Genomic DNA, 25213 nt, shown 5'->3' on the forward strand with positions numbered 1-25213 from the left:
TATAAATTGGGTTGCCTACGTCACAATGATTTGCGTCAAAAACCTATCGTTCCGCCTGACGTTACATTTAAATTTTGTACAATTTGAAGTCATTTTACAAGGATAATCATATTTTTTCATTAAGAATATTTCAATTCATAAGAAATTGTGTCATTAACTGTAGATTCCCATTTATTCTATTTTTCTTCTAAGGGCAGATCACTTTGACTCATTAAAACTACCCTACAAATAGAACTCTATAGTGTGCAGTGTTTAGGGCTTCCTTAAGAATAAAAAAATACTGTTGCCAATCATGCGATGCCTACTTCCATTTCAATAAATTAAATGTTTTTCTTTTTGCATAAAGAGATATTACCATATTGGGTCTAAAAGATGATATTACCAAATTGACATAAATAATTTAACTAAAATGGATATTGGGTAATCCGAATTTTCTCTACTTTTCATAAAATTTTAAGATATTTTAATTATTTTTATATGCTTTCTATATTTAAATTTTTCTTATTTTCACATATGATAAAGTTGTCACATAATTATACAAACTTATATAAAAACAAAAAGTTTTGACCGTTTACTAAGAGAGAAAAAAAACACTTTTTACCAATTTTTGGCTCAAATCTGAACTTAGATTGGAAGCTTTTAAAAGCTAACATAATTGTAGATTGTTTGGAAAATCATATTTATTTGATATATTTTAAAACTTTAGTTCCTTATCATTAATTTAACTTACATTTAAAAAATTTCTCCAAGTCTTTGATTGTGTAAAAATTATAACTAAATTCATTGTTCTATAATTATTTTGAGAGGCAGAAAAGAAAGTATTTTCATACGCCGCCATTCCGCCAAAAATATAGTCCCTGATAGATTTCAAACTCAGTTTACCATTTCTATTTAAAGTTGTAAAATTGTGATGAGGAAAGAAAAATATGATCTTTTAAATCTCTTGCCTCTAAATATATACAACATATAAGCAAATATACTTTGAATATTTCATCTAGTCAGAAACCAGACAAGAATCCCTCCTTAATATGCTTTCAATAACTATGATACTTATAAACTTTACTATCTCTCAAATTCAATATGAAGGATTGAAAGTTTTCAAATGTTTCGGTATTCTTTCTTTTTAAAGTGAATGAAAATTTCATTTGATTCAATCGATTAATGATATACAATGAACATGTTTAACAATTTGAACTTTAAAGTAAAGGGACTTTTCTTTAATATGGTAAAAACTTTACTTTGGTTTTTTATAAATTTAATACTTAGATTATTTGTTTAGTTTTTTAAGGTATCTTTTGTTAGTAATTTGAAATTGTATTGGCTCTCAACTAATTTTTGGACACTTTGAATATGACAAACATTCCTCAAACCTCCGATTCGAATTAAGTTCGTATTGAACAAACCCATTTATTTTCCGTTAGATATTTTTACACGGCTAGCGTTTGGTTGTTTACGATTTCAAAACGAACAAAAATTTGCAGTCACAAAGCCAAGCAAGAAGTCAATCGATGAATGTTCGATTCATCCTCATCTGCCTCTATATTTTGAAGAAAAAAATATATATGCATAATCCATCTCCTTTTTCATACATTTTTTATCGTTTGTTTTTCTTTGGAATGTCTATGGTTCATTAGTTGACTGTTTATTTATTCGCCAGTTTGTTTGTTTATGATATGATTTTTTTTACCTACGTTTTGTGGAGATGAAACAATTTTGATATTCAGAGTATCACAAATATATGGATTAAACACACACAAAAATCTACCTTGAAAGCATAGATTTTGTAGCGATTATTGTATTGTGAATACCAAATACAACTTTGCAACAAGGTGAGATATCTTACGTGCCATACCCTCATTGAGTGAGACAGATGAACTTTCAACGTGACTACATACGCTTAGATTTGAAGGTATGTTAATATGAATTATACTCTAATGATTTATTCATTCATTTATAATTTTATCCCACGCAACAACAATAATAAACAAGATGTGTTTGTGAAACACTGATACCCCGTATGGCAGCTTATGGCGAAGGTTAAAGTTTCTCAAATGCAAGTCAAAATCCAGGCCAAAAGATAAAAAATTTTGGTACCCAAAGAAAGGACTTGTCAGGAATATACTGTGAAATTTGAAAGCTCTAGCTCCAACTGTTCAAAAGTTATGGCGAAGGTTAAAGTTTTTTGAAAGTAAGTAAAACGTCAAGGTCAAGGTCAAAGTTCTTGGTATCCAAAGGAAGGTATTGTCACAAGGATTACATATGTGAAGTATGAAAGCCCTAACACCAACCATTCAAATGTTATGGCCAAGATTGAAGTTTTTCGAAAGTAGGTCAAACTCCTATGTCAAGGTCAAAGGGTCAAGGTGGTTGGTATCCAAAGGAAGGTCTTGTCACAAGGATAACATAGGTGAAGTATGAAAGCCTAGCATTAACCATTCAAGAGTTATGGTCATGGTAAAAGTTTTCCAAAAGTAGGTCAAGGTCAAAGGGTCAAAGTGGTTGGTATCCAAAGGAAGGTCCTGTCATAAGAAATAAACGTGTGAAGTTTGAAACCCCAAGAACCAACTGTTCAAAAGTTATGACCAAAGTTAAAGTCTCATAAAATTTTGCAAAAGTGGTCAAACTCCAAGGTCAAGATCAAATATGATGGTACCCAAAGAAAGGTCTTGTCACAAGGAATACACATGTGAACTATGAAAGTCATGGCTCCAACCAATCAAAAGTAATGGGCAAGGTTAAAGTTTTTGCGGACAAACAGACAAACAGACGGACGGACAGGGCAAAAACTATATACCCCCGAATCTTCGATAAGGGGGCATAATGAAATATGGAGATAACGAACAGTATTCCAGACCAACGTCCATTAAAACATACAAATCGGGAGCAGAGCAAATACGGGCCTCCAAAAACATCAGAGGTAGGATCAGGTTCCAGGGAGGAGTGAGCATCCACTGCCGGTCGGTCACACCCGCCGTGTGCTCCTTGTCATGATCAGTAAATAAGGGAAAATCTGTCGACAATTCAGTGTGTAAATAATTACCTAACAAATAGTACGTTATTCAGCATATGACTTAATGATAGATTGTATATTTGCTGACAAGCTAGGTCATTGTATCAACCATAGAACTTACGAAATGATGACTTTAAACGAGATTTTCTTGTTTCATCAACTTGTTTGTCAATAACTTACCTCGTTTTAGAAATTGTTCACACGAACAGCATGCTCTTGCGTATCGAATCAACTGAGAGATATACATATTTCATACACCCCATATGCAGGTGATAAGGGTATATTGCTGCATAAGTAAGGAAGTTGACGATTGAAAAATCATCACGTTTTTCATAAAGTTTTGTTCTTATACTAAAAAGATTGATTTATTACAGAGGTAAATCGACCAAAAACAATAGCAAAACATGAATGACTAGCAATCGACACATTCTCCTCCATGCAACACTAATCTGAAACATTCAAACATTCTATCTGATTCTGTGTTAAGATTGTTATCAAGTCCGTCAGATATTTTAACAATCCTATTCTTATTTAATATCATCCATTCATTGAGTGCTCCCATGCAATAAATCAGTTAATTTATTTATATTATTCAGTGGTATACGTTTTAACATCTATCAAATCATTTTAAAAAGTTACAATATTGTTATCAGGCAAAATTGATCTGGGACAAAGTCCAGAGGATTACTTCCGTCTTCGTCGTTCGTTCCAAATGATTCATAAAACTGTTGTTTACGTATTAGTTAATTTCATAATTTGCTTTTAACACACGGAAGTTTTTTCCTTGAATAATTCTAATATTTCAATGCAAAATGATTTATTTGGTTAAATACTCAAAGTTGTTGCTCATCATTAATCTTGTAGATGGAATTATTGATATGGAACATGTAATGTTAAAAAGTTTTCTTTTTTGTTTAAATATTGGAATACTTACGAAAGCGGAATGCAATAATACTCATCCAGATCAAAGCGGAAAGTGAGTAAATATTCTTTCTGACAAAACATGTCGAAATAATTGATTGTATGTTGTTTTACATTAAATTCCGGTAATTTTCACTCATATATGGAGACGAAATACATGAATATTTGATTTATATGTGTTATTCAATTTTTAAATAGTAATCATGATTATGGATACACAGATTTCTAGTTATTGTATTTTATTCCAGGTTAAACTGCTGCACACACTTCTTTCTATATAATGGAGAATGCAAAGGTTTGTTAAAATAGTGATCGCTTGACCTTATACAAATTTACTGCTCATCATTTTTCAATTGATGTTGAATAAACACTTTTTTTCAGAGTGCCCACCCGGATTTTTTGGAGACAATTGTTCCCGTCAGTGTTACTATCCTTACTATGGTCGACTTTGTCTGTACATGTGTCAGTGTGACAATAACACATGTGACCATGTTATAGGATGTACTAACAACACATCTATGGATGCATCAACAAAAGGTTGATAACTCATTAACATTGTCTCTTCAGTTAAATAGTAAAACTACTGTTTTATCTATGTAAAGTATTTCATGTATCAGTGTCCTATCTTTTTCTCCAGGTGTTTTTCCTCGTGAAAAATTTACAGATTCAACTACACATTTATCAAATATTTCAGTAACAATTAAAAAAGAAATGACCACAATGCAGAAAAATGACAGAGGTAAAAATCAAAAAACAACGACAAAGCTGAAAACACTAATAAAATATATTGGGAGCATTGTGATATCAATAATAGTAATGTGTACAATAATATGGATGTTGATGTCAATATGTAGAAAACAGACAGTAAATATAGCTAACGACATAGCGTCAGTTTACATGGAAATCGATGATGGTTCGAACCACACAGAACCTCGGGATGAAACACTCGGCAGAACTGTATTAGATGAGTCATGCACAACTCTTGATGAGACAACGGAAGAGAGACCACAACTCCCAGCAAGGATGACCATTGTTGTGACTTCAGATGAAGACACGCCTACTTCGTGTTTAAACACAAGCGAAATTATATTTACAGACATATGAAATGAATCAGTTGTGTAACGTGTGAATGAGCGACTTCTCATTTGATAGATTACCTGAGGTCAATTAAAGGCATTCATTTTCTAATGATTTTCGAAAGTTAAGCATGAAAATCATCAGAAAAACAAAAGATTTCAATCACTTGTCGAGAATATATTAGGTAAAGACATGGAAAGAGAATGGAATTAGATTTTTTTCCGTTTCAGCAATATGCTCTGCTGCATAAAGATATAAAAAGATCATTGAATGAAGTAATGAAGGAAAATATATGTTGCCAGGAAATGTCTTTAAATCTAATTTTGTACAATGTCCTCTTTTCTGTATTGTCTACGAGGAAAGGATATATTTGTGTACACTGGAAATCATTTATGAACTTAATTTCATTCAGTTTTGATAGTTTTCTGACACTTAATTTACCACCATAAATGAGCGGGTTATGAAGAATGTAAATTCATATCAGGCTACAAACATGTATAGCAAACTGCATATCATATAAATATACTATGACTTTCCAAATCTGTTCTATGTTTCCTACAGCTACAGTGGTGTTACTGATATATCAAACCAGACAGATTTACACGTGTATCATTAAATATGTAGACTATTTAAAAAAAATAACTATTTCGGTAAACCTGCTTTAATAAATTCATGTTCCATGTTAATGTGCATGTTTATTATACTTCAGGTTACTTCAACTGTAACCCATTTTATCTGTATTATATGTTTGAACACGGTATAAAATGTTTTGAGATATTTTTTGGATACATATATACGTTACAGCACAGCTGGTGCAAAGTCAAATCGTAACTGATCATGAGACTGACATGGATAATACGGTACCACCCTGACCAATGAGGTACATGAAGCTCTTTTTACAATATAAAAATGCAAAAGAACATCGAAATTGCGCCCAGAATGATTCTTGCTTCCTACACAAATGTTTGTAGAGCCAGAGTAAAATGTCTATTGAATAGGAGGGCAAAGGTCCAGTCCAAATATATGACAGTCGTCTACAATCATTTTAAATGAATTTCACTTAAGCATTTAAATTTCCTAATTACCATTGACATTGATGATGACCAGTAGAAGACGCCCATAGAATCAAGGTTAAAAAGGTAAAATATCAAATTTGAATTTTAAAAATTAAAAGGTAGGCCATTTTTTTTTTAAATTTTTGTTTGCCCTCTCCCGACCGACTGACTAAAAGTGGTCCGACTCAAAACTTTTTTTAACCTCCATTTTCATCCCATTAATAACTTTTCAGCTTCATATTCGCATGTTTTTTGAAAGAAAAAAATCCCCTACCTACCTACCTACCCATTTTTTATATCCTGAGCCGGGCAAGGGCAAGCAAACATTCTTTTAAAGATGGCCCAATTTAAACAGTAACACTTAACATTTTTAACTTAACATCACTCTCATATTTTCTACAGAGATGCAAAGGTCTCACAGGAAAAATATAAAGAATATTAGGGCAAAACCAATGATAGGCGTTAACAAATGTTTATTTACATCCTTGACATTGCTTTTTGACCACTTAGTCTCTAGTACTTGAATCAGTGATGCTGAATGTCAATAGACTATCTATAGTATTATTATAGAGAGTGGATAGTGATTCGTATTGATAATTAATTACTTGGTAGTTGAAGGCTAGAGTAGTAATAGAAGTTCAATATTGAATACTAGTAATATGAAAAAAAAATATCGAATTGTGTTTGTGTGATTTGGGGGCATCTTTAAGATGCCCATGTAAACATATATTAATACTTAGGTTATCATGTATCAATTTGGTAATAATATATATAAAAATAATACAAACCCTTTTCCATTTCACATCCTGTATCAGACCGAGGCACTAGCTATCAGCCAGAGGGTCGAAAGCGCGAGGACTGATATTACTCAAGAGCTTTCTGTTTCAGTTTCTTTTTATTTTGAAGAAGTAGTTGTCTATGATTTCAAACACACTGGTCTTTGATATTGTCAACTACATTATTATTCATATTTTGGCAACGAAGCTAAGTAGAATATTTACTGTAAAATAATATGTCAAATAAATGCATGTATGATATGTCATTAATATTATAATAACAAAGACATTCTGAATGATGGCGAAACTCATAACTCACATACTAGTCCACAGATAAAGAACCAGTCTACGAAAATGAGGAAGGAAAACATTCGACTAAAAAAAAAACACAAACAAACAAAAACAACGACATTACCTCACCTACAAAAAAATATATATATATTGCATCGTCAAATTGATACATAATTTCTTTTTGATTGCATTATAACAAATACTTAGCCTGTTGGATTAAATAATATGTAATTGAACTTTGGTCTTTCTCTCTTATTCCTCAATTTAATTTGAAGAAAAACTAATTGAACATATAGTACGAAATTATCTGAATTACAATTAATCACTTCAGAAATTTACGTGAACATGCAAGTACCATGTAAATAAACAAATCTAAATTTCTCCTTATATACGGAAAAAACAAGTGTTTTGATAAAGTCCAACAGGATTTTTTTTAATTATCAGTGAACCCTGAATCGACTTTCCCACCAAACATAACAATCTGAGAAAGGAAAGAACAATTGCTTATTACATAATTGTTTATCGAATTAAAGGCATGTTTGAAACATTGTAAGAAAATAACATATTAAATCAGCTGTGATTTAGGACTGGAAAAATTTTTTTAGACCTCAAACCACTCATTTTACAAGGCCTAAATTTAGAGAACTCAGATCTTTTAATTGGCGACAGAATTTTATAAATATCAAGAATTGAATTCTGTCCAAGATTATGCAAGACGATGGCTCAAATATGAAAACCTTAGAATTTTGTCAGAATGGATAAAAAGTACAAGATGGATTTTGAAAATCTCGTGTTAAATGATTGAAAAGCAATAACAATCATATATCCTTCTGTATTCTATAATTCAGATGTAACTAAAGAATTAGCCAGATTACATGAACATTATGTACTGGTCCCAGCTGACAAAGCAGGTATTATATAATTCATTTTTGTTTGTCGGACTCAATATCACAACTGCATTTTAGGGATCTTGAATTTAATTCTACAAGTGGTAATCCAACTTATACCCATAGTTCCTTTTCTCAGGAAGAGACTCTTAATTCACATGTCCGTATATTCCCAACAACCACATTGATTTTGGATTACCATATCTATATTGGATTCCAAAACTTCATAAAAATCCTTACAGACAAAGATACGATACACAGCGGAATCGAGCAAGTTTCCAAGCATTATTCTTTACTCCTCATGAAAAAATTAACAGCAGTGAAGGAGAAACTTCAGCAGTACTATAAAACAACATGTGAAAAAGGTGAAGATAAGAAACAACGATCGGTCAAAAAAATCTACAAACAATACAAAACTGTGAACAGGGCATAAAACATGAACCCAGAGATGGGATCAGTTGCCCAGGAGATGTAAGCATCCCCTGTTGACCGTTCACGGTAGCTCAGTCGGTAGAGCGCTCGCTTCGTGATCGGGAAGTCATGAGTTCGAATCTCGGCCGCGACTGACCTAAGTCGATAAAAAAAATAATTGGGTAGCAACTGTTCCTTCGCCATGAGCTCGACACTTTGAAGTGAAAGTTGCGGGTCCTTTAGATGAGACCTTAAAAACCGAAGCCCCGTGTCACGACAGACGTTGGACGATAAAGATCCCTCACTGCTCAATGGCCCTGAATGCCGAGTAAAGGTCAAAATTTGAAGCCCTTCACCGGTATATGGTGACGTCTCTATAAGAGTGAAAAAATTTCGAATGGGACGTAAAACAACATACAATCAATCAATCAATCTATCTATGTATTGATTAGGTAGACTGGACATTCTGTAAAGAAGTCAAATTTAGAATAAAAACCCCTAAACATTTGAAACAAGTCAGCCAACATAAGACTCAATGATAGGGTATATTTGTTAACAAGGTCATTATAACAACCATATAATTTACGAAATGCTAATTTTAAACGAGGTTACAGAAATCCCCGTAACATCAACTTATATGTCAGAAGCCTGCCTTTGATTAAATATCGATCGTACGCAGAGCATGCTCTTGTGTATCGAATCAGTTGGGGGAAATATTATATGCAGGAGATGTTGGAATATTACGGTACCATATAAACGCCATATGCAAGTGAAAGCAGAATAGTACTACATAAATAACGCAAGGTGGCAATGAAAAGCTGAAGTCACCTCCTTTGTCATACAATTTATTTGTCAGTTAGCCCTTCTCATGTGTACTTAGTAAAACATCCAAATATTAAACAGACGTGGCACACTCTGTGGTGTCTTTTATCATAAGTTCACTGGGATATATCAATGGGTTACTTAATTATGAATTGAAGTAACTATTTTAATTGATAGAATGTCGCTGATATATCTGAATGTCGAGTTGAAGGCCACAGCAAGTGTTTTCCTCTTCGCATGTTGAAGTTTTTGAATAAATACTCCATAGGAATATAAAAAAAAATCGGCTAATAAAGGAGCACAATTAGTTTCCATCGAAGTTCCAACATTCGAAGAAGACCTGGTCTCTGAAGACTACATAAATGTTGTCAATAAGGAACTCCAGCATCCTTTTTATATCAGAGTATTATTGTGTAGTATAAGAGTGGTTTTTAACAAAGTAATTTTGTTGATGACCATCACAAGATACAAAAACTTCCAAATTGCATTTTTATTAAATAAGCAGTTGTCTATGATATCAAAAAGCTTAGTTCTTTTTATCTTGAGAAATGCTTATATTGGTATTAAGAAAAGTCGTACATGTTGATGTGAAGTGGTGTTATTCAAATAGCATCAAAACGTACGACTTTTTAACACTTACATAACCATTCCTCCCGGTAAATTAAAGACCAGGTTTTTGACATCATAGACAACAACTTTAATGACAAGAGGCCCTAGGGCTTTAACGGTCACCTGAGTATAAAACAACAATCCATTGAGGATCCATAGAGTATAAAATAAACTGAAGAGGAAAATTTCATTCTCGTGTATAACAGTATTCATAAAGATTATATACAGCAATAACCACAATTCGTGAATATTCTGTCTCGCTAATAAAGAGCCAATGACTATCTTATGAAAATAAGGTGTCGCGAAAATTTAGTGATCTACAGTACCTGAAGATGCTTCTGTATTGAAATGACTAATCACGGCTTTGTTCTTGAGAAGATTTTTAAATGATCTTTCCTATATATTCCTAACTAAAACTTTGATCAACTGTTGTGTCCCCTCTCTACCCTAGGGGGTCATGATTTGAAAAATTTGAATTAAAATTACCCAAGGATGCTTCCATAGAAATAAAACAAATCATGTTTTTGCTACTCTTGAGAAGAAGATTGTTAAAGATTTTTCCTATGTATTTATGTAAATCTTTGATCATCCATTGTGGCCCCACCCTCCCCCAGAGTCAAGATTTGAACAAACTTAAATCTATACTATCTGAGGATGCTTCCATGTAAATATAACCAATCATGGCTTTGCTGTTCTTGAGAAAAGAATTTTTTCAAGATTTTTCCTATGTATTCCAATGTAAAACTTTTGTCCATTGTGGCCCCACCCTACCCCCGGGGGTCATGATTGAACAATTTCGAATCTACACTTCCCCAGGATGCTTCCAAATAAGTTTCAGCTTTTCTGGCCCAGTGGTTCTGGAGAAGAAGATTTTTAAAGGTTTTTCCTATGTATTCCTACGTAAAATTTTGATCGTCCATTGTGGCCCCACCCTACCCCTTGGGGTTATGACTTTAACAAACTTGAGTCAACACTACCTGAAGATGTTTCCATATAAGTTTCATATTACCTGGTCCAGTGGTTCTTGAGCAGAAGATTTTTAAATGATGCCATTAATTTTTCACCAATTCTTAATTATCTCCCCTTGGAAGGAGGCGTGGCCCTTCATTTGAACAAATTTGAATCACCTTCACCCAAGGATACTTTGTGGCAAGTTTGGTTGAAATTGGCCCAGTGGTTCTTGAGAAGAAGATGAAATTGTGAAAAGTTTACGCACGACACACACCCGTTCGACGACGGACGTAAAAAGATAGCAATAGGTCACCTGAGTGACTCAGGTGATCTAAAATGGAACTCACAAATTCCCCTATCTTTTCACTGATCATCTGATCATCAAATTTTTGTTAAAAATCCTTATGATTCTACGCACAGGTACTTTGAACTTGATATTAAAAGGATTCAGTATTGAGTTTCTTATTAACAATATCTATGCAGTCTTTGGAGACCAGGTTTTCCAACAAACTATTGGAATTCCAATAGGTTATAATTGTGCCCCCTTATTGGGAGACCACTATTTGTGAAGCAAAATTATTAAAAACATCTTAAAGAAGTCTCTTGCTAAGACCTTCAATTTGATATTTGCATATATTGATGACATTTTATCAATTAACAATTATATTTATTTTCATCTATGTGATTCAATATATCCCAATGAACTAGAAATAGAAAGACGTTGATGGCAAACTAACAACTAAAGTTTATGATAAACATGACGACTTCAACTTTTCTTGCGTCAACTTCCCTAATTTGTACACCTTTATACCATAATCACCTGCATATGAAGCATATGTCTCCCAGTTGATTTGATAGGAAAGAGCATGATCTTTGTACAATCATTTTATAAAATAAGACAGAGTACTGACAAATAAGTTGATGATATAAGGATGTCTACAATCTCTTTTTTATATTGTGACATTATGTTTTTTTTTTGGAAGTTGCGATTGTATCATTATGTCAAATACATTAGTTTGTTATATTCAGTAAAGAATAGTCTCTATATTCTCTATTTAGAGAAACAGTCAACATAACTGATATTAGCTTCTCCAAATATTATTGATAGTCATTTAATTTTTACTATTGACCAACAAACAGAGTTTTCCCACAATATTATTGATTCTGTTTAGAAGACTGATTTTATTGTGACATAATGATACTGTCACAACTTCAAAAAAACATAATATCACAATAAAAAAGAACAAGTAACACAATCATGGCAACTTAAAGATTCACTAACACTATAATCAATGTGCAGGATAATGCACTGGATACAAATGAGTTGCTAAATTTTAATAAATCAAAATAATATTTTATTGATTTGTTTTGTTTTTCATATAACAAAACAATTATTGACTGTGTTTTCGGGCAACACTGATTATGTTAGCCCCCAAGCTATGAAATAATGCCCGACGCAGAGCGCATCCAAGGGATGAAATATTGCCCAATGTGGAGCGTCATCCAAGGGATGAAATATTGCTCCAAATCCCAGTCAATAATTGTTTATTACTAACCAGAATCAAAATCAATAATATTTTGGGAAAAGTATTTGTTCAATTCAATAGTAAAAATAAAATGATTGTCAACATTTTTAGGAGGAGCTAATATCAATTATGTTGACTATTTATATACATATAGGGTTCATAAAGACTTTTCTTTACTGAATATAACAAATATCATTATGAAAACTCCTATTGCAATAAATCAAAAATAGTGCACACTTCTAGGGAATAGGTAACAACAGTTTATCTCAGTGACACAGGTGACCTAAAATCACTCGACAATTAATTTCTGACAATTAATAAAAAAATATATATATACCAATGCTTAATGTTACGATCAAATCTAATAAAACCATTGAGACTATTTATTAAATACATATAAAATTAAATAAATTAAATTAAGTGAACAAACATTCTCACAATTTTGACTGAATATTATGCATCAATGAAGAGATATCTTAAGAAAACAATTTAATTAACTGCTTCTTATTCCAGATTCATCATAAGTCCTAAAGCCTTAGCTATTGGAATCTTTTTACAAATCAGGCATTTATCACAATTGGTTTGTTTATCATCTGCCATCTGATATCTAAGTTACATCCTGATACAGAGCTTTGTAGACTACGACACAGCACAGGTTTGTCCTGATTGGTTAGTGTAATCATTGTCCGAGTCTGATTCTGAACTCGAGTCAGAGGACATTAATATATGAATGTCAAGGTCCTCTTTCCTCCGTAACCAATCAGAGAACTGCCGTGGTAATGTGTTCCACTCACTTCCTAGACGAGTGCGATGTCTGTACACATAGTCCAAACAAATTCTACAAAATAACACATGGTACAAAAAGTAATACTTTTGAATGGAATTAAAACATAACAATACATTGATACTGAAAAGTAAAAAAAGTATTTTTTGTTTTTATTTACCTTTTAAGTGTACAAGGATACAGCTGGAAATACAGAATATCATTTCTGTGGTCCTAAAAACAAATACATGTAGTCATTTAAATGTTAACATATCCACCTAAACACTCAGATAAAAGAAAATTTAAGTCAATTGTCTTCTTCAGTGTCTTATGAAAATTTTGTAATAATCAGTACATAGAGTTAACCATTTAAAATGTGCTTCAAAATTAAACCTACACAGAAAGAATTGACATTCTTAATATTTTACAAATCAATCCTTTTTTAATTTCCTTAAATGTTCATTATAGAAGTGTATACATTTTCTTGAAATGTGATTTAAAGAGACTTAATGCAGTTTGCGAATTTTTTAAATATATATACTGTCTGCTGAAGTGCTTTATATGTACTTAATCAACTGCTCTAATTTGTTTGAATTTGGTCATTTAACTTTTGATTATAAAACTTGAGATAAGCACCACTTGACTCTCTTCCTCATCATCTAGAATATTATTTCCACATCCCCCAAAGACAATCACTTCCTTGTCCTGTGTAACACATGCAGTGTGCCAAAGTCGTGGCTGATTGGTTGGAAACTGTGAAAGATGTGTCCATTGTAGTGATGTTATGTCTAGTATCCAAGCATCACCTAAAAATATAGCTTTCATCAAAAACTCTTTACAACAATGACAAACATAAATGTGTGCATCTTCCCTCAAATCTTCTATTTTTGATTAAGTTTTAATTTACTCAGTTCATCAAAGATCTGAGCTCTTTAATTTAAAGTTTTTCAAATATTCACTCTTCTGGTTGATTTCTTTTCACAACAAATAAGCTTATGATATCTTAGATAACAAATTAAATACACAAAAGATAAGTCAATTAAGTCTTATTGATCACTTTCTGTTTAATACTTCTTAACCTAAGAAAATCTTATACATACTGAGAGGTATGCAGTTGGTGTTGAAGCCTCCGTATACAAACATCTGAGTACTAGACAATGCATCGGCAGAATGCCAAGATCTCCCCTCAGGCTGTTCACTGCTCACACATAGACTGAAATACAGCAATATATTTTCATCCACTGAATATTTTCTCCTTTATTTCTTATATAAACTGACTTTTATTAATCAATCAGTTAGCTCTAAACTGTTTAGATCTGTTTTTTATGCTATCTTCACAGGGCTCAACATTAATGAACATCCAACCAACTCAGACTAGTAAAATGTTGGTCCGGTCTTGTTTATTTTGCAGCAAGTTGGCCATACTGGTCATGTAAAAATATCTCAAAAGTCCAAATGAGGCAAAACTATTATTTAGGGAATTCTAAAAGTTCAACTGTGCTGATGAAAATTAAGATAATCATGAAAAGATTTTGGAAACTTTACATGTTTTATTGTACTACATATATAATACTTATCAAATGAGAAACTTTTATGTTCAGTATCATTATTATACATATATTTCACCAACTTTGTTGATTTCCTGTAAAGACTAAATTCTACCAAGAGTTATCATTCCTGCCAGGTCAACTGTTGCACAGTTGTACATGTATGTTTTAACTTCAACAGACCTAGAACTAAATTTAGTTGAATTACGATATACATGTATCTCTATTCTTGAATTCAATAAGAAATTATTCAATAATATATCATTTTTTAAACCTCAAAAAATGAGCAACTTATGATATCCATCAAATTGTTAAAGGGGCCTGGACACAGTTGCATTGTTTACAATTTTAAATGCCTATTTTTATTAAAAAAAAAAAATAATAACTTCAGTTTAATGATTTAAACTTATACGAATATTCTAACAATTCAAAGACAACAAAATTCTTCATAACATTATGTTACACACCTGTGTTTGTAAACAGTGCACGAGCTCTGTTATTGTTAGTGCTTATGTTTTACTGGATGTTTTCAATCTGTTTAGTCTGCACACATCACTGAGCACAGACTGACAATGTGGGTGAGTTGGTTTTGCCTTTTCACATTTCTACTCTCAACTCTCTGGCCTATAGTTTTAATATTTTCATATATACACAACAAAATTTCTACTTTTCTTAAGCTTTCTGGATAAAGTTTACTCCGTGAAAATGCAAGGATATGTCAATCAAATGCGTCCCGAAAATCGTAGTTTTAATAATTTTCAGATAAAAGAATTTTCTAAACAGGCTTCAATGTGAAATACTCTAGCAGCATATAAATCATGATATTATTTAAAAATATGAGCTTCAAATCTGTGTACCAGCCCCTTTAACATTTAAGATGTCAGTTTTTGTCTATGTTAATAATAATGATTGTCTAATATACAATACCACTCCAGGTTATATATTCATATATGTACATGGATTATCTAACCAGCCACTCCAGGTTGCTGTATCAGATCTAAACAGTGTATGGCATAATCATATATCAATATGTATATACATTGTAAATTACTAGTCACTCCAGGTTGCTGTACTCAGACACATGTGCAAAGATTATTTTATCTGCTACTCCAGTTTATATTTTATATATGTTCATGTACATGGATTATCTAACCAGCCACTCCAGGTTACTGTATCCAGATCCAAACAGTGTAATTATAGGGAAAAACTATCTTCTCATTTGTTATTAGCGACTGTTAATGCTGATTTAATGTTCACAACCGAGTTTTACCGATGAAGCATAAGCGGAGCCGGTAAAACAGATGTTTGAGACATTAAGGACCCTCTCTACACTCCACCCTAATTTCAGCGTACTTTTGTGTAGTTAGACTGACCCATCATTTGATATAGAAATAGAATAAATTGTAATCTGCACTGTATGGCATAATTTAAAATAAATCCAAGTATTCTAAACATTATATTAGACCAAGATAGAGTAGTTGAAAACTTTATTTGCATGTATTTTCTCCATTTGAGTAAGCAAAAGCGAATTTTATTTATAATTACTTCATTATCTTTGAAGATTTTTCCTGGATAAAAAAGGCATGCTCCCTATATTAAAAATGAATTAGTTAATTTCAAAATATCCTCATTTATGCCATATAATTTTCTCAAAGTCCAAAAAACATTTTTCATCAGTGTATAGAGGGTCCTTAAATCAGCATTAATGATCACAAATACCAGATGAGAAGATATTTCTTCCTTTTCTAATGCAATTGATGCATTTTGTTTGATGTTACATCTTATTTTTTGAATTTAGTTCTATGTAATACTTCAAGAAGAATTGTGTTTTTGTGTCCCTCTATTATGATGTCACAATTAAAAGCTTTCACTCGTTAATGCTGTTTTACTGCTCAAACATCAGTGCATTAACCAATCAAAATGCATTTTACAAAACAATTGCATTTGAATTCATATTCATATATATACATAGCTTATCTTACCAGCCACTCCAGGTTGTTGTATCCAGATCCAGACAGTGTAAGTCATTCAGTCGCAGATTCCGATGTCTTCCACCAAAAATAAATACCTTACTGCCAAACCTTACAGCAGAAGAGGCTGCCCTTGCAGAGGGCTTTTGTCCCTGTCATGAAAATTTGAGATTTTTTTTTTCCATTAAAGTCAACGAAGAAATATGATGTTCATTTCAAATTAAGCTTTAGTCATTAAATTATATAACATTACATTTACATGTACCGTTTATGAATTAAGATGAAGAAAATAGAGCACATACTTGGAAAAAAAAATCAGATACATATTATAATTTATACCTTGTGCTCTGCTAGACTCCATTTCATTGTGTTAAAGTCAAATGTGCACAATTGATTGTTCCAACCTCTCTATACAAGGGGGAAATAAATCATATATTAAATAGGAATTATTTTCTCAAATCCTTGGACATGTATTTGTAAAAGCACCTATTTATTCTCAAAACTCAACTACTAAATATGAATTGCAAAATATATGGCAGATGTTTTTGACTATAATTGTTTTGAAGATTATTTACATATCTAATTAAGTACGCTAAGCTTTACAATCAATTTAAAGTTAATCATAGAAGGTAATGTACAGTTTTAAATGTGTACATACATGTTCAGATGTTTCATCTTGGAAAAATGACCTGCATTCTTCCAAATACATACTGTCTCTGGAGTAATCAATTATTCCGTATCCACCAAAAGTATAAAACCTGGAAAAATGAGAAAGGAAATTGAAATGAAAATGTAGCAAAATTTATTACATATACCTTTGTTTATAGAATGACCATGCAAATATCACATTCATGAAGTACATTTAGTATATACCGTATATACTCGCCCACAAGTCATTTTTTTTGGAGTTAAACTTTGGTCCAAAACTCTTTATCTGACTTATACGCCAGATATAAAATGATTGGTATTTTAGTGGGTTAGTCCCTCTAATGTAAGCTTAACAAATACAACTGACTTATAGGTGGATCAACTTATAGGTGAGTATATATGGTAATAATCATTGTGATAATTCTGAAGTAAAAATTACAGTAAGCCTTTAAATCAAGAGTACCAAATCTTCATTCCTAAAACTTAACAGATTACCTTTTTTGCAATGGACTAGATAATTGTAATAAACAAAAAATGAGACCTGGCCTTTTTCTTTGGTTGGATGATGTTCATTAATTCTCTAAATAGTATGTAAATAAATAGTAAAATGAACTATTTAATAACCTAAAATAATAGCATCTATGACCAAAAAAAGGAAACTGTATGTATAGATGTACCAAATGAGTCATATTGTCTCATGTTCATTAATAATTAATGGTAATAAAAAACCTGTCAAAATGAAAGATGATCTTGACAAATGACCTTCAATTTTTTTTATCTTCATATTAATATGAATTTCATAAGAACTGATTTCATATTATACTATTTTCAGATTATTTTTTATGTTATCCATTTCATGTAATTGTATTTTCATATTCATGTACAGAAACTATTTTCAATCTGCAATTGTAACCATGGTTTTTTCTGGATATAGCTTTGAAAACCAATAGGGAACATCCCTAAGACCTAAGCACTCAATAAATAAGAAACACACACCAACAGATCCATGCAAAGTTCAGATATTACGGTATCCAAAAATTAACTTTTCCTCCATACATCACAGTACCTAAGATTTTTTACCTCTAACCTTGAAAAACAATAGTTATCTCTTTCATATGATTTGATCTTTACTTGTGAACTCAGTAGAGTTATGCAACCAAGATTCATCACCATAAACCAATGAGACATCTGTCTGCCAGGCCATAAACAATACAAGAAGATGTAAAAAAAAACAATTATTCTGAATTAATCCCTGTACATATCTATGATTTTGGTTGGTGGATGGGTTGGAAAGAGAAATCAAAGTCACTTACTGAATTATTAACTATAATAAATTCCAACTATGAAAATGCTACAATAAATATATGGATATAAGTTGAAATTAAAAAGATGCTTGAGTTTCTGATTGACAATATCTTTCTAGTTTTTCGAGATCAAGTCCTCCAACAATCTGTCAGAATTCCCCCCAAATGCACCCCATTATTAGAAGACCTATTTCTGTATTCATGTGAAGCAGAATTTGTTCAAAAACATATACATGAGAGGAAGAAAACACTTGCTGTGGCCTTCAACTTGACACTTAGATAGATTGACGACATAATATCAATTAACAATACATGTAGTTACTTCTATTCATATGTTGACTCCATACGAAATAAGATACCGCAGAGTCTGACACATCTATTTCATATTTTGGATATTTTACTTAAAAGAGATGTTAATGGTAACCTTACAAAACTTTATGATAAACATGATGACTTCAACTATTTTATCATCAACTTCTCTTATTTCTGTAGCAATATACTCTTATCACCTGCATATGGAGTTTATGTCTCCCAGTTGATTCAATACGGAAGAGCATGCTCTACATATGAACAATTTCTAAAATGAGGAAAAACAAGTTTATGAAACAAGGATATCAACAGTCTTGTTTAAGGTCAACATTTCACAAGTTCTATTGTCAATACAATGATCTTGTCAGCAAATACAATCTATCATCAAGTTGAATGCCTACTGACATTTTTCTTACTAATTATTTGGCCATTATTTTGCACACTGAATTGTCTACGGATTTTTCCATTTGAGCAATCATGACAAGGAGCACATAGTGGGTATGACCAGTCAACAGGGGATGCTTACACCTCCATGGCACCTGATCCCACCTCTGATGTTTATAGAGGTATGTGTATGCTCTGCTCCCAATTTCTGTTGTTGCAATGGACTTTTGAGCTTGATTACTATTAGTTATTTCTATATTTCATCCATATAAACATTGTACAAACTTACTTTTTCTCATAGAACCATGACACTGCTTTGTCCCGTGGGCTTGGTGAAGGACTAGTGGAAACAGGAAATACACCCTCCCATTGTAAGGTATTTAGGTTAAGTTTATATAGAGTATTGAGGTAACCATGGCTTGCATGTCCTCCAAAAACATACATAGAGTCATCCTGGGCACAAGCAGAACATCCAGAGGCAGCTATAGGGTGAACATCTCTACTTTTGCTTAAAAACCTGTTCAGAGTATATAATGTAAAATACTTATAAGCACATCTTAAAAACATTATTATTACACAGCATATACATATATATATATACAGTATAAGTAAACATTTATTCACAAAAACAAAACTAGACTATACATAACTGCTTCGTATACACCATGAAAAAAAGTAAATCATACCATACTTGAAATTCTGTATCATAGATCCACAGTTCACTCGGTGGAAGATATGCTAGATGATACGGATCAAAATCATCCTACAGAACACAAATGATTAAAGAATGGTTAAAGAGAGTTAGGACGGTAGGATGGGATTATATAAAATTTCATGAACATACTCATAGCACCTTGGCATAAAAAGCAACATGGATTAACAATATAATATGGTGTATGTAGCAATATCATCAATTATCAATTATAGTAATCAGCTGGTAATGACGTGAAAAGATGTTGGTAACAGTGAAAACACTTCTGTATCTGTATATGGTACATCGTGGTAACAAATACTGGCTTTTATACGATGGGAGAGAGGCACTGTCGATGTTATTGACAAATCTTGTTGAGGGCAGTCTTGAAGGCCTCAGATTTTGCGCGCACTGTGTCTTCGTCAAGTTGGTTCCTTATAATCACTGTGTCTATGAAAAATGAGTGTTCGTATTGCTTTGTTTCAGTTGGTGTTACTTTAAAGCTTCTGGAGTTGTTTTTCACTTGTTTTGTTATCATATTATCTGAGATGCAATTTCCAAAGTTCCTTGGTTTTATTATAGCGAGCGCAGCAAGCGGCGCAAAGCGCCACTCGTCACTGCGAGCTCTAACGACAACGCCTGGGCGAAGAGAAAATTCGGACTACTCCACATTCATTCAATAGAATTTTTTTCCGCAGTAACTTTGGACCCACAATGCATCGCTTGTTTAAGCTACGTTCTTGCGAGAATGACAACAAAAGTTCAACAAAAAATAAACTGGTCTTGATTTAATGGATATATTGCAGATAAATAGTATATAAAACGTTCCTCATTAAAACATGCTAGCGGTCAGGCTTTGGTTTGGTAATGCAACTTACATACGACGTCCTGTGACGTCAGAGTCTAGACGTACAATATGTCACGTGCGGTTTGAAGAGATGGGTCTAATTACAGTTTATAAAAGTATCTGCGCTCGCCCTAACGGTCACATCGTCAACATATTACGTTTTTGTTTGGAGGGTGTTATGAAATCAGAGGGAGGTAGCGCCGGTACCAACCCCTCAACCACCTTATATAGCAATACCAAGCGGAGACTTCTTCTTCTTTTTACCAGTGTAGGGAGTTCCAACTCGGATGCTATCCTGTTTATGTAGCCCTCTTTCCTAGTTCGATAGTCCTGTTTGATTAATTGATTTGATTAATTTCCTAAATTTCACTTACGTTATATCCTCCCCACACTATCATGTATTTATCTGCCAAAACTGAAACATGACCAGTGCGTTCAGGTACAGCTCTATTCTTCCTAGGTTTCAACTCTACTTTCGTCGCTCCAGTCATAGCTGTCCTCCATTTGTCAACAACCCGGAATATTGAACCCGATGTTAATTACATTCTCTATCTCCAAGGGTTCAACGAAAGAGAGGCGAACGTGTTGATTTTATAACTTGATCTAATTTTCACTCTATAATGTTGATTGACCAACTTGGGCCATCTTTGTTGATGCAGAACAAATACAATCATGTATACTTTCAAATATCTCGAAATAAAATTCAGTATTTATACAGTCTGAAAAATAGGAGAGGGGTATTATTATGGTCATATCTTTACCTTGATTGTAATTTCATCCGTTTGACTCCTGGAAATTCCAGAGATGGGATCGCCTAGGAGAAGTAAGCATTCCCTGTCGTGAGCCCTATATATTGATTTATATTTAGTATAAAAACAAACATTTAACGATTGGAATGAAATATATCAAAATACGACTCTATCAATGATAGGATGTATTTGCTAACAATGTCATTATTACGACATAGAATTTACAAAACGCTCTCTTTAAATGAGGCTGTTGAAATCCAAGTAGTCACTAACATCAACTTATCTGTCTGTAGCCTGATTCGGTTAAAAAATTGATCGTACTCAGAGCATATAATCTTGAGTATCGAAGTAGGGAGGCATAAACACCATATGCAGATGATATTGGAATATTACTACATAAACAAGCATTCTGAGAGTATTGCATTAGCAATACTAGTCCCCTACCGGCAAGTGTAATCTGGTTCCCGTTAAGAATTGAAAATGCCATATTTCCGTCAAAAATTAATGAAGCGGGACGAAATGCAAACTTGATCTATAACTAATCAAGGTAAAGCCACATACCAAAAATCAGCTCAATATCTACAAGCGTTTAGAAGAAAATTGTGGAAAACCCGTAAAAATTGAAAAGGCCGTAATTCCGTCAAAAATCAATGAAGCAGAACGAAATGCAAACTTGATCTGTAACTCATCAAGATACACTCACATACCAAAAATCAGCTCAATATCTGCAAGCGTTTAGGAAAAAAGTGCGGAAAACCAAGTGGGACAGACTGACAGACAGACAGAGGGACAGACAGACAGACAGACAGACAGACAGACGGATGGACAGACGGACGGACAGACTCAGAGGAAACCTATAGTCCCCTCCGGTTTCACCGGTAGGGGACTAATAAGGCAAGTTGACGATGGAAAAGCTGTTCCAAGTCATCTCGTTTGTCAAACAATTTAGTTGTTAGTTGCCGTTATCGTCAAACAACCAAATATGAAACAGATGTGACAGACTCTGTAGTATCTTTTATTTAATTCAAGTTCACTGGATATCGAGTCGACATATGAATGAAGGTAACTATTGTTAATAAGTTAAACATCGTCAATATATCTGAATCTCGAGTTAAAGGCCACAGCAAGTGATTTCTTCTTTTCATGTAGAAGTTTTTGAATACATTCTGCCTTATAGGAATATTAAAAACAGATCTGCTTATAAATGAGCACAATTATTGCCCATCGATATTCCAACAGATCATTGGAAGACATAGTCTCCAAAGACAAGTACATAGATGTAGTCAGTGAGGAACACAAGCATCTTTTTAATATTAACCTCAGAGTACTTATGTGTAGAATCAGGGTGATTTTTTACGAAGTAATTTTCTAGATGACCAATAACGAGATATGAAACCTTTCGACTTCCGTTTTTATTGAGAAACCGTTGTCTATGATATCAAAAAGCCGAGTATTTAATTTGTGGCTATGTAAGTGTAGAAAAACCATACGTTTTGATGCTACTGAATTTCGAAAAATTTAATGATTTGAAATTTTCTAAAAAAATTCTTTGGAGTTTTTTTTTTTTTTTTTTTTTTTTTTTTTTTTTTTTTTTTTTGAGAATCCACATTTGATTTATACATGTACCGCTTCTAGAATTTGCTGTAGCACAGTGCGTCTGAAGTTATCCCTTACATCAGTTAATATTTTTGTGAGGAGTAAAGACATATATTTTTGCAAATCAATAATTCTGAATAAGTATATAATAAATCATTTGTATTAATGACGTATACACCTAACTATAGGATTAATGATGAATTGTTTAAATAACATCTAATTCTCCCATTTCTTCGTTACACATGAGGCACGATATTACGAACAATCCTTAGCTCAAGGGCATAAAGTAATGTAATACAAAATGTTAACTACCTACTCTATCAACTGCATTTTTCATTTCCCCCAATTTAATATGCTTTTTCAATTAAAAAAACGAGAAAAAGAGCTCAACTTACCTTCGAAGCGAATGCAAAAACAGGCCCGTAGCAACGGTTTCAAAAGAGGGGGGGGGGGCAACTTTAAAAAAAACAAACAAACAAACAAAACCCAAAAAAACAAGAGGCCAAATGGTCTTAACGGTCACCTGAGTATAATACAACACAGTAAAGAATCCATAGAAGTATAAAACAAAATTAACTGATAGACGGAGCAATGTTGCCAAAGACTTTCAAAAGTCTGGTAAATTAAAATACCCTTTCTTATTGTAACGTGCTAGACCCAAGTGATCTCCTTAGGATCATACATGTACTTGGTTTTCCCAAGTCTTACAGGGATGGTCATGTATGCAAAATACATGTATACAAATACAATGGACACTTGCCTATTGTGTAAGGTATTCAATATATACAGATATGTTTTTGTCACTTGCCTAGTGCTACAATTCAGTACACACAGACTTAGGTATACAATGTGGCAATTCGCCACTTGTCACTAATTACAATAAGTCACCCTGGCTCTCTGTGATTCTTTGTTCACATTAATAAAGTATAAAACAACTTTATCCAGTCTCTTGTCAACCATGAGTCTACCAGTATACCTCATCTAATGTCAAACAGATAACCACAGTGTAAACATGCTAAATAATCTTTATGTCAATCTTTTATATTGGTTTCCAAGCAAGAATCTGATTTTGAGCATGCTTTGCTCATTTAAACCAAACATTCATTTTTATTTTGTTTCAATATATATATAACATTCTTTCTTGTATTCTCATTCAATCAAATAATCTGTTAATTAAATTATATACAAGAATTTCTTGATTAACAACATCTAGCAAAGGGATTTTTGCTTCACTTATTACAGTTGTGTACTCTGTTTGCATCCTAGATACCCAGGAGCAAAGAAAAGACCCATTTACTTATAATTATATTTAATACATTAACATTGATATTATTGCATTTAGTTTAATTGCTTTGTACTCAGGGGTAGAGGAGAGAATTTTCAAAGCATTAATGAATTTTTGCTAATTAATCAATAGAGCCCCACCCAAGCACAAGAACCCCTGATCCAGGGGTCATGAAATTCACAATTTCGGAAGAGGCATCCTTTCTCATAATAACTCTGTATTTAGTTTGTTCTGTTTTAAGATTGTTTGCTCAGTACCAAGGGGCAGAGGAGAAGATTTTCAAAGCATTAATTTATTTACAGGTCATAATGAATACCCCCCCCCCCCCCCACGGAACCCCTAACCGATGGGCCATGAAATTCACAATTTTGAAAGAGGCGCTCTTCCTCATCATAATTATGTACCTAGTCCATATGCTTAATACCCAGGAGCAGAGGAGAAAATATTTCAAAGAATTAATGCATTTTCACTATATAATCATTAGAGCCCCGTCCTAACACAACAACCCCTGACCCAGGGGCTATGAAATTCACAATTTTTAAAAGAGGCACTCTTCCTCATCATAGCATTGTACTTAATTCATCAGATTAATACCCAGGAGCATAGGAGAAGATATTCAAAGAATTAATGCATTTTCATCATATAATCATTACAGCCCCGCCCTAACACCACACCCCTGACCCAGGGGCCATAAAATTTACAATTTTGGAAGAGGCACTCTTCCTCATTAAAACTATGTACTTAGTTCTTCGGCTAAATACCAAGGAGCAGAGGAGGAGATTTT

The 25213-nt window shown here is 32.9% G+C and overlaps 2 protein-coding genes across 4 annotated transcripts; one reads left to right on the top strand and one right to left on the bottom strand.

Moving 5' to 3' along the window:
• The first annotated feature begins 3870 nt into the window (after positions 1 to 3870).
• Positions 3871 to 4489, top strand: LOC133173293 (multiple epidermal growth factor-like domains protein 10). The gene is made up of 3 exons (XM_061308282.1): positions 3871 to 3986; positions 4180 to 4226; positions 4313 to 4489. The coding sequence occupies exons 1-3, from the start codon at positions 3889 to 3891 to the stop codon at positions 4471 to 4473; spliced, it is 306 nt and encodes a 101-aa protein (XP_061164266.1). The 5' UTR covers positions 3871 to 3888; the 3' UTR covers positions 4474 to 4489.
• Positions 4490 to 12705: 8216 nt separating this feature from the next.
• LOC133173838 (kelch domain-containing protein 1-like) lies at positions 12706 to 21294 on the bottom strand. 3 transcript variants are annotated; one of them, XM_061308910.1, is made up of 10 exons: positions 21174 to 21294; positions 19948 to 20024; positions 19551 to 19778; positions 17275 to 17374; positions 16956 to 17024; positions 16629 to 16768; positions 14200 to 14312; positions 13736 to 13905; positions 13281 to 13333; positions 12706 to 13174 (listed from the first exon to the last, which is right to left on the bottom strand). In XM_061308910.1, the coding sequence occupies exons 1-10, from the start codon at positions 21288 to 21290 to the stop codon at positions 12976 to 12978; spliced, it is 1266 nt and encodes a 421-aa protein (XP_061164894.1). In that variant the 5' UTR covers positions 21291 to 21294; the 3' UTR covers positions 12706 to 12975. The 3 variants fall into 3 exon arrangements, with proteins under 3 accessions (XP_061164894.1, XP_061164895.1, XP_061164896.1); XM_061308911.1 differs by having other exon boundaries at positions 13073 to 13174; positions 13723 to 13905; XM_061308912.1 differs by lacking the exon at positions 12706 to 13174 and having other exon boundaries at positions 13295 to 13325.
• Positions 21295 to 25213: the final 3919 nt, after the last annotated feature.

This window comes from Saccostrea echinata, unplaced genomic scaffold (assembly GCF_033153115.1).
Source record: "Saccostrea echinata isolate AGI-Se365-2 ecotype Australia unplaced genomic scaffold, CSIRO_AGI_Sech_v1 ptg000056l, whole genome shotgun sequence".
Lineage (NCBI taxonomy): Eukaryota > Metazoa > Mollusca > Bivalvia > Ostreida > Ostreidae > Saccostrea > Saccostrea echinata.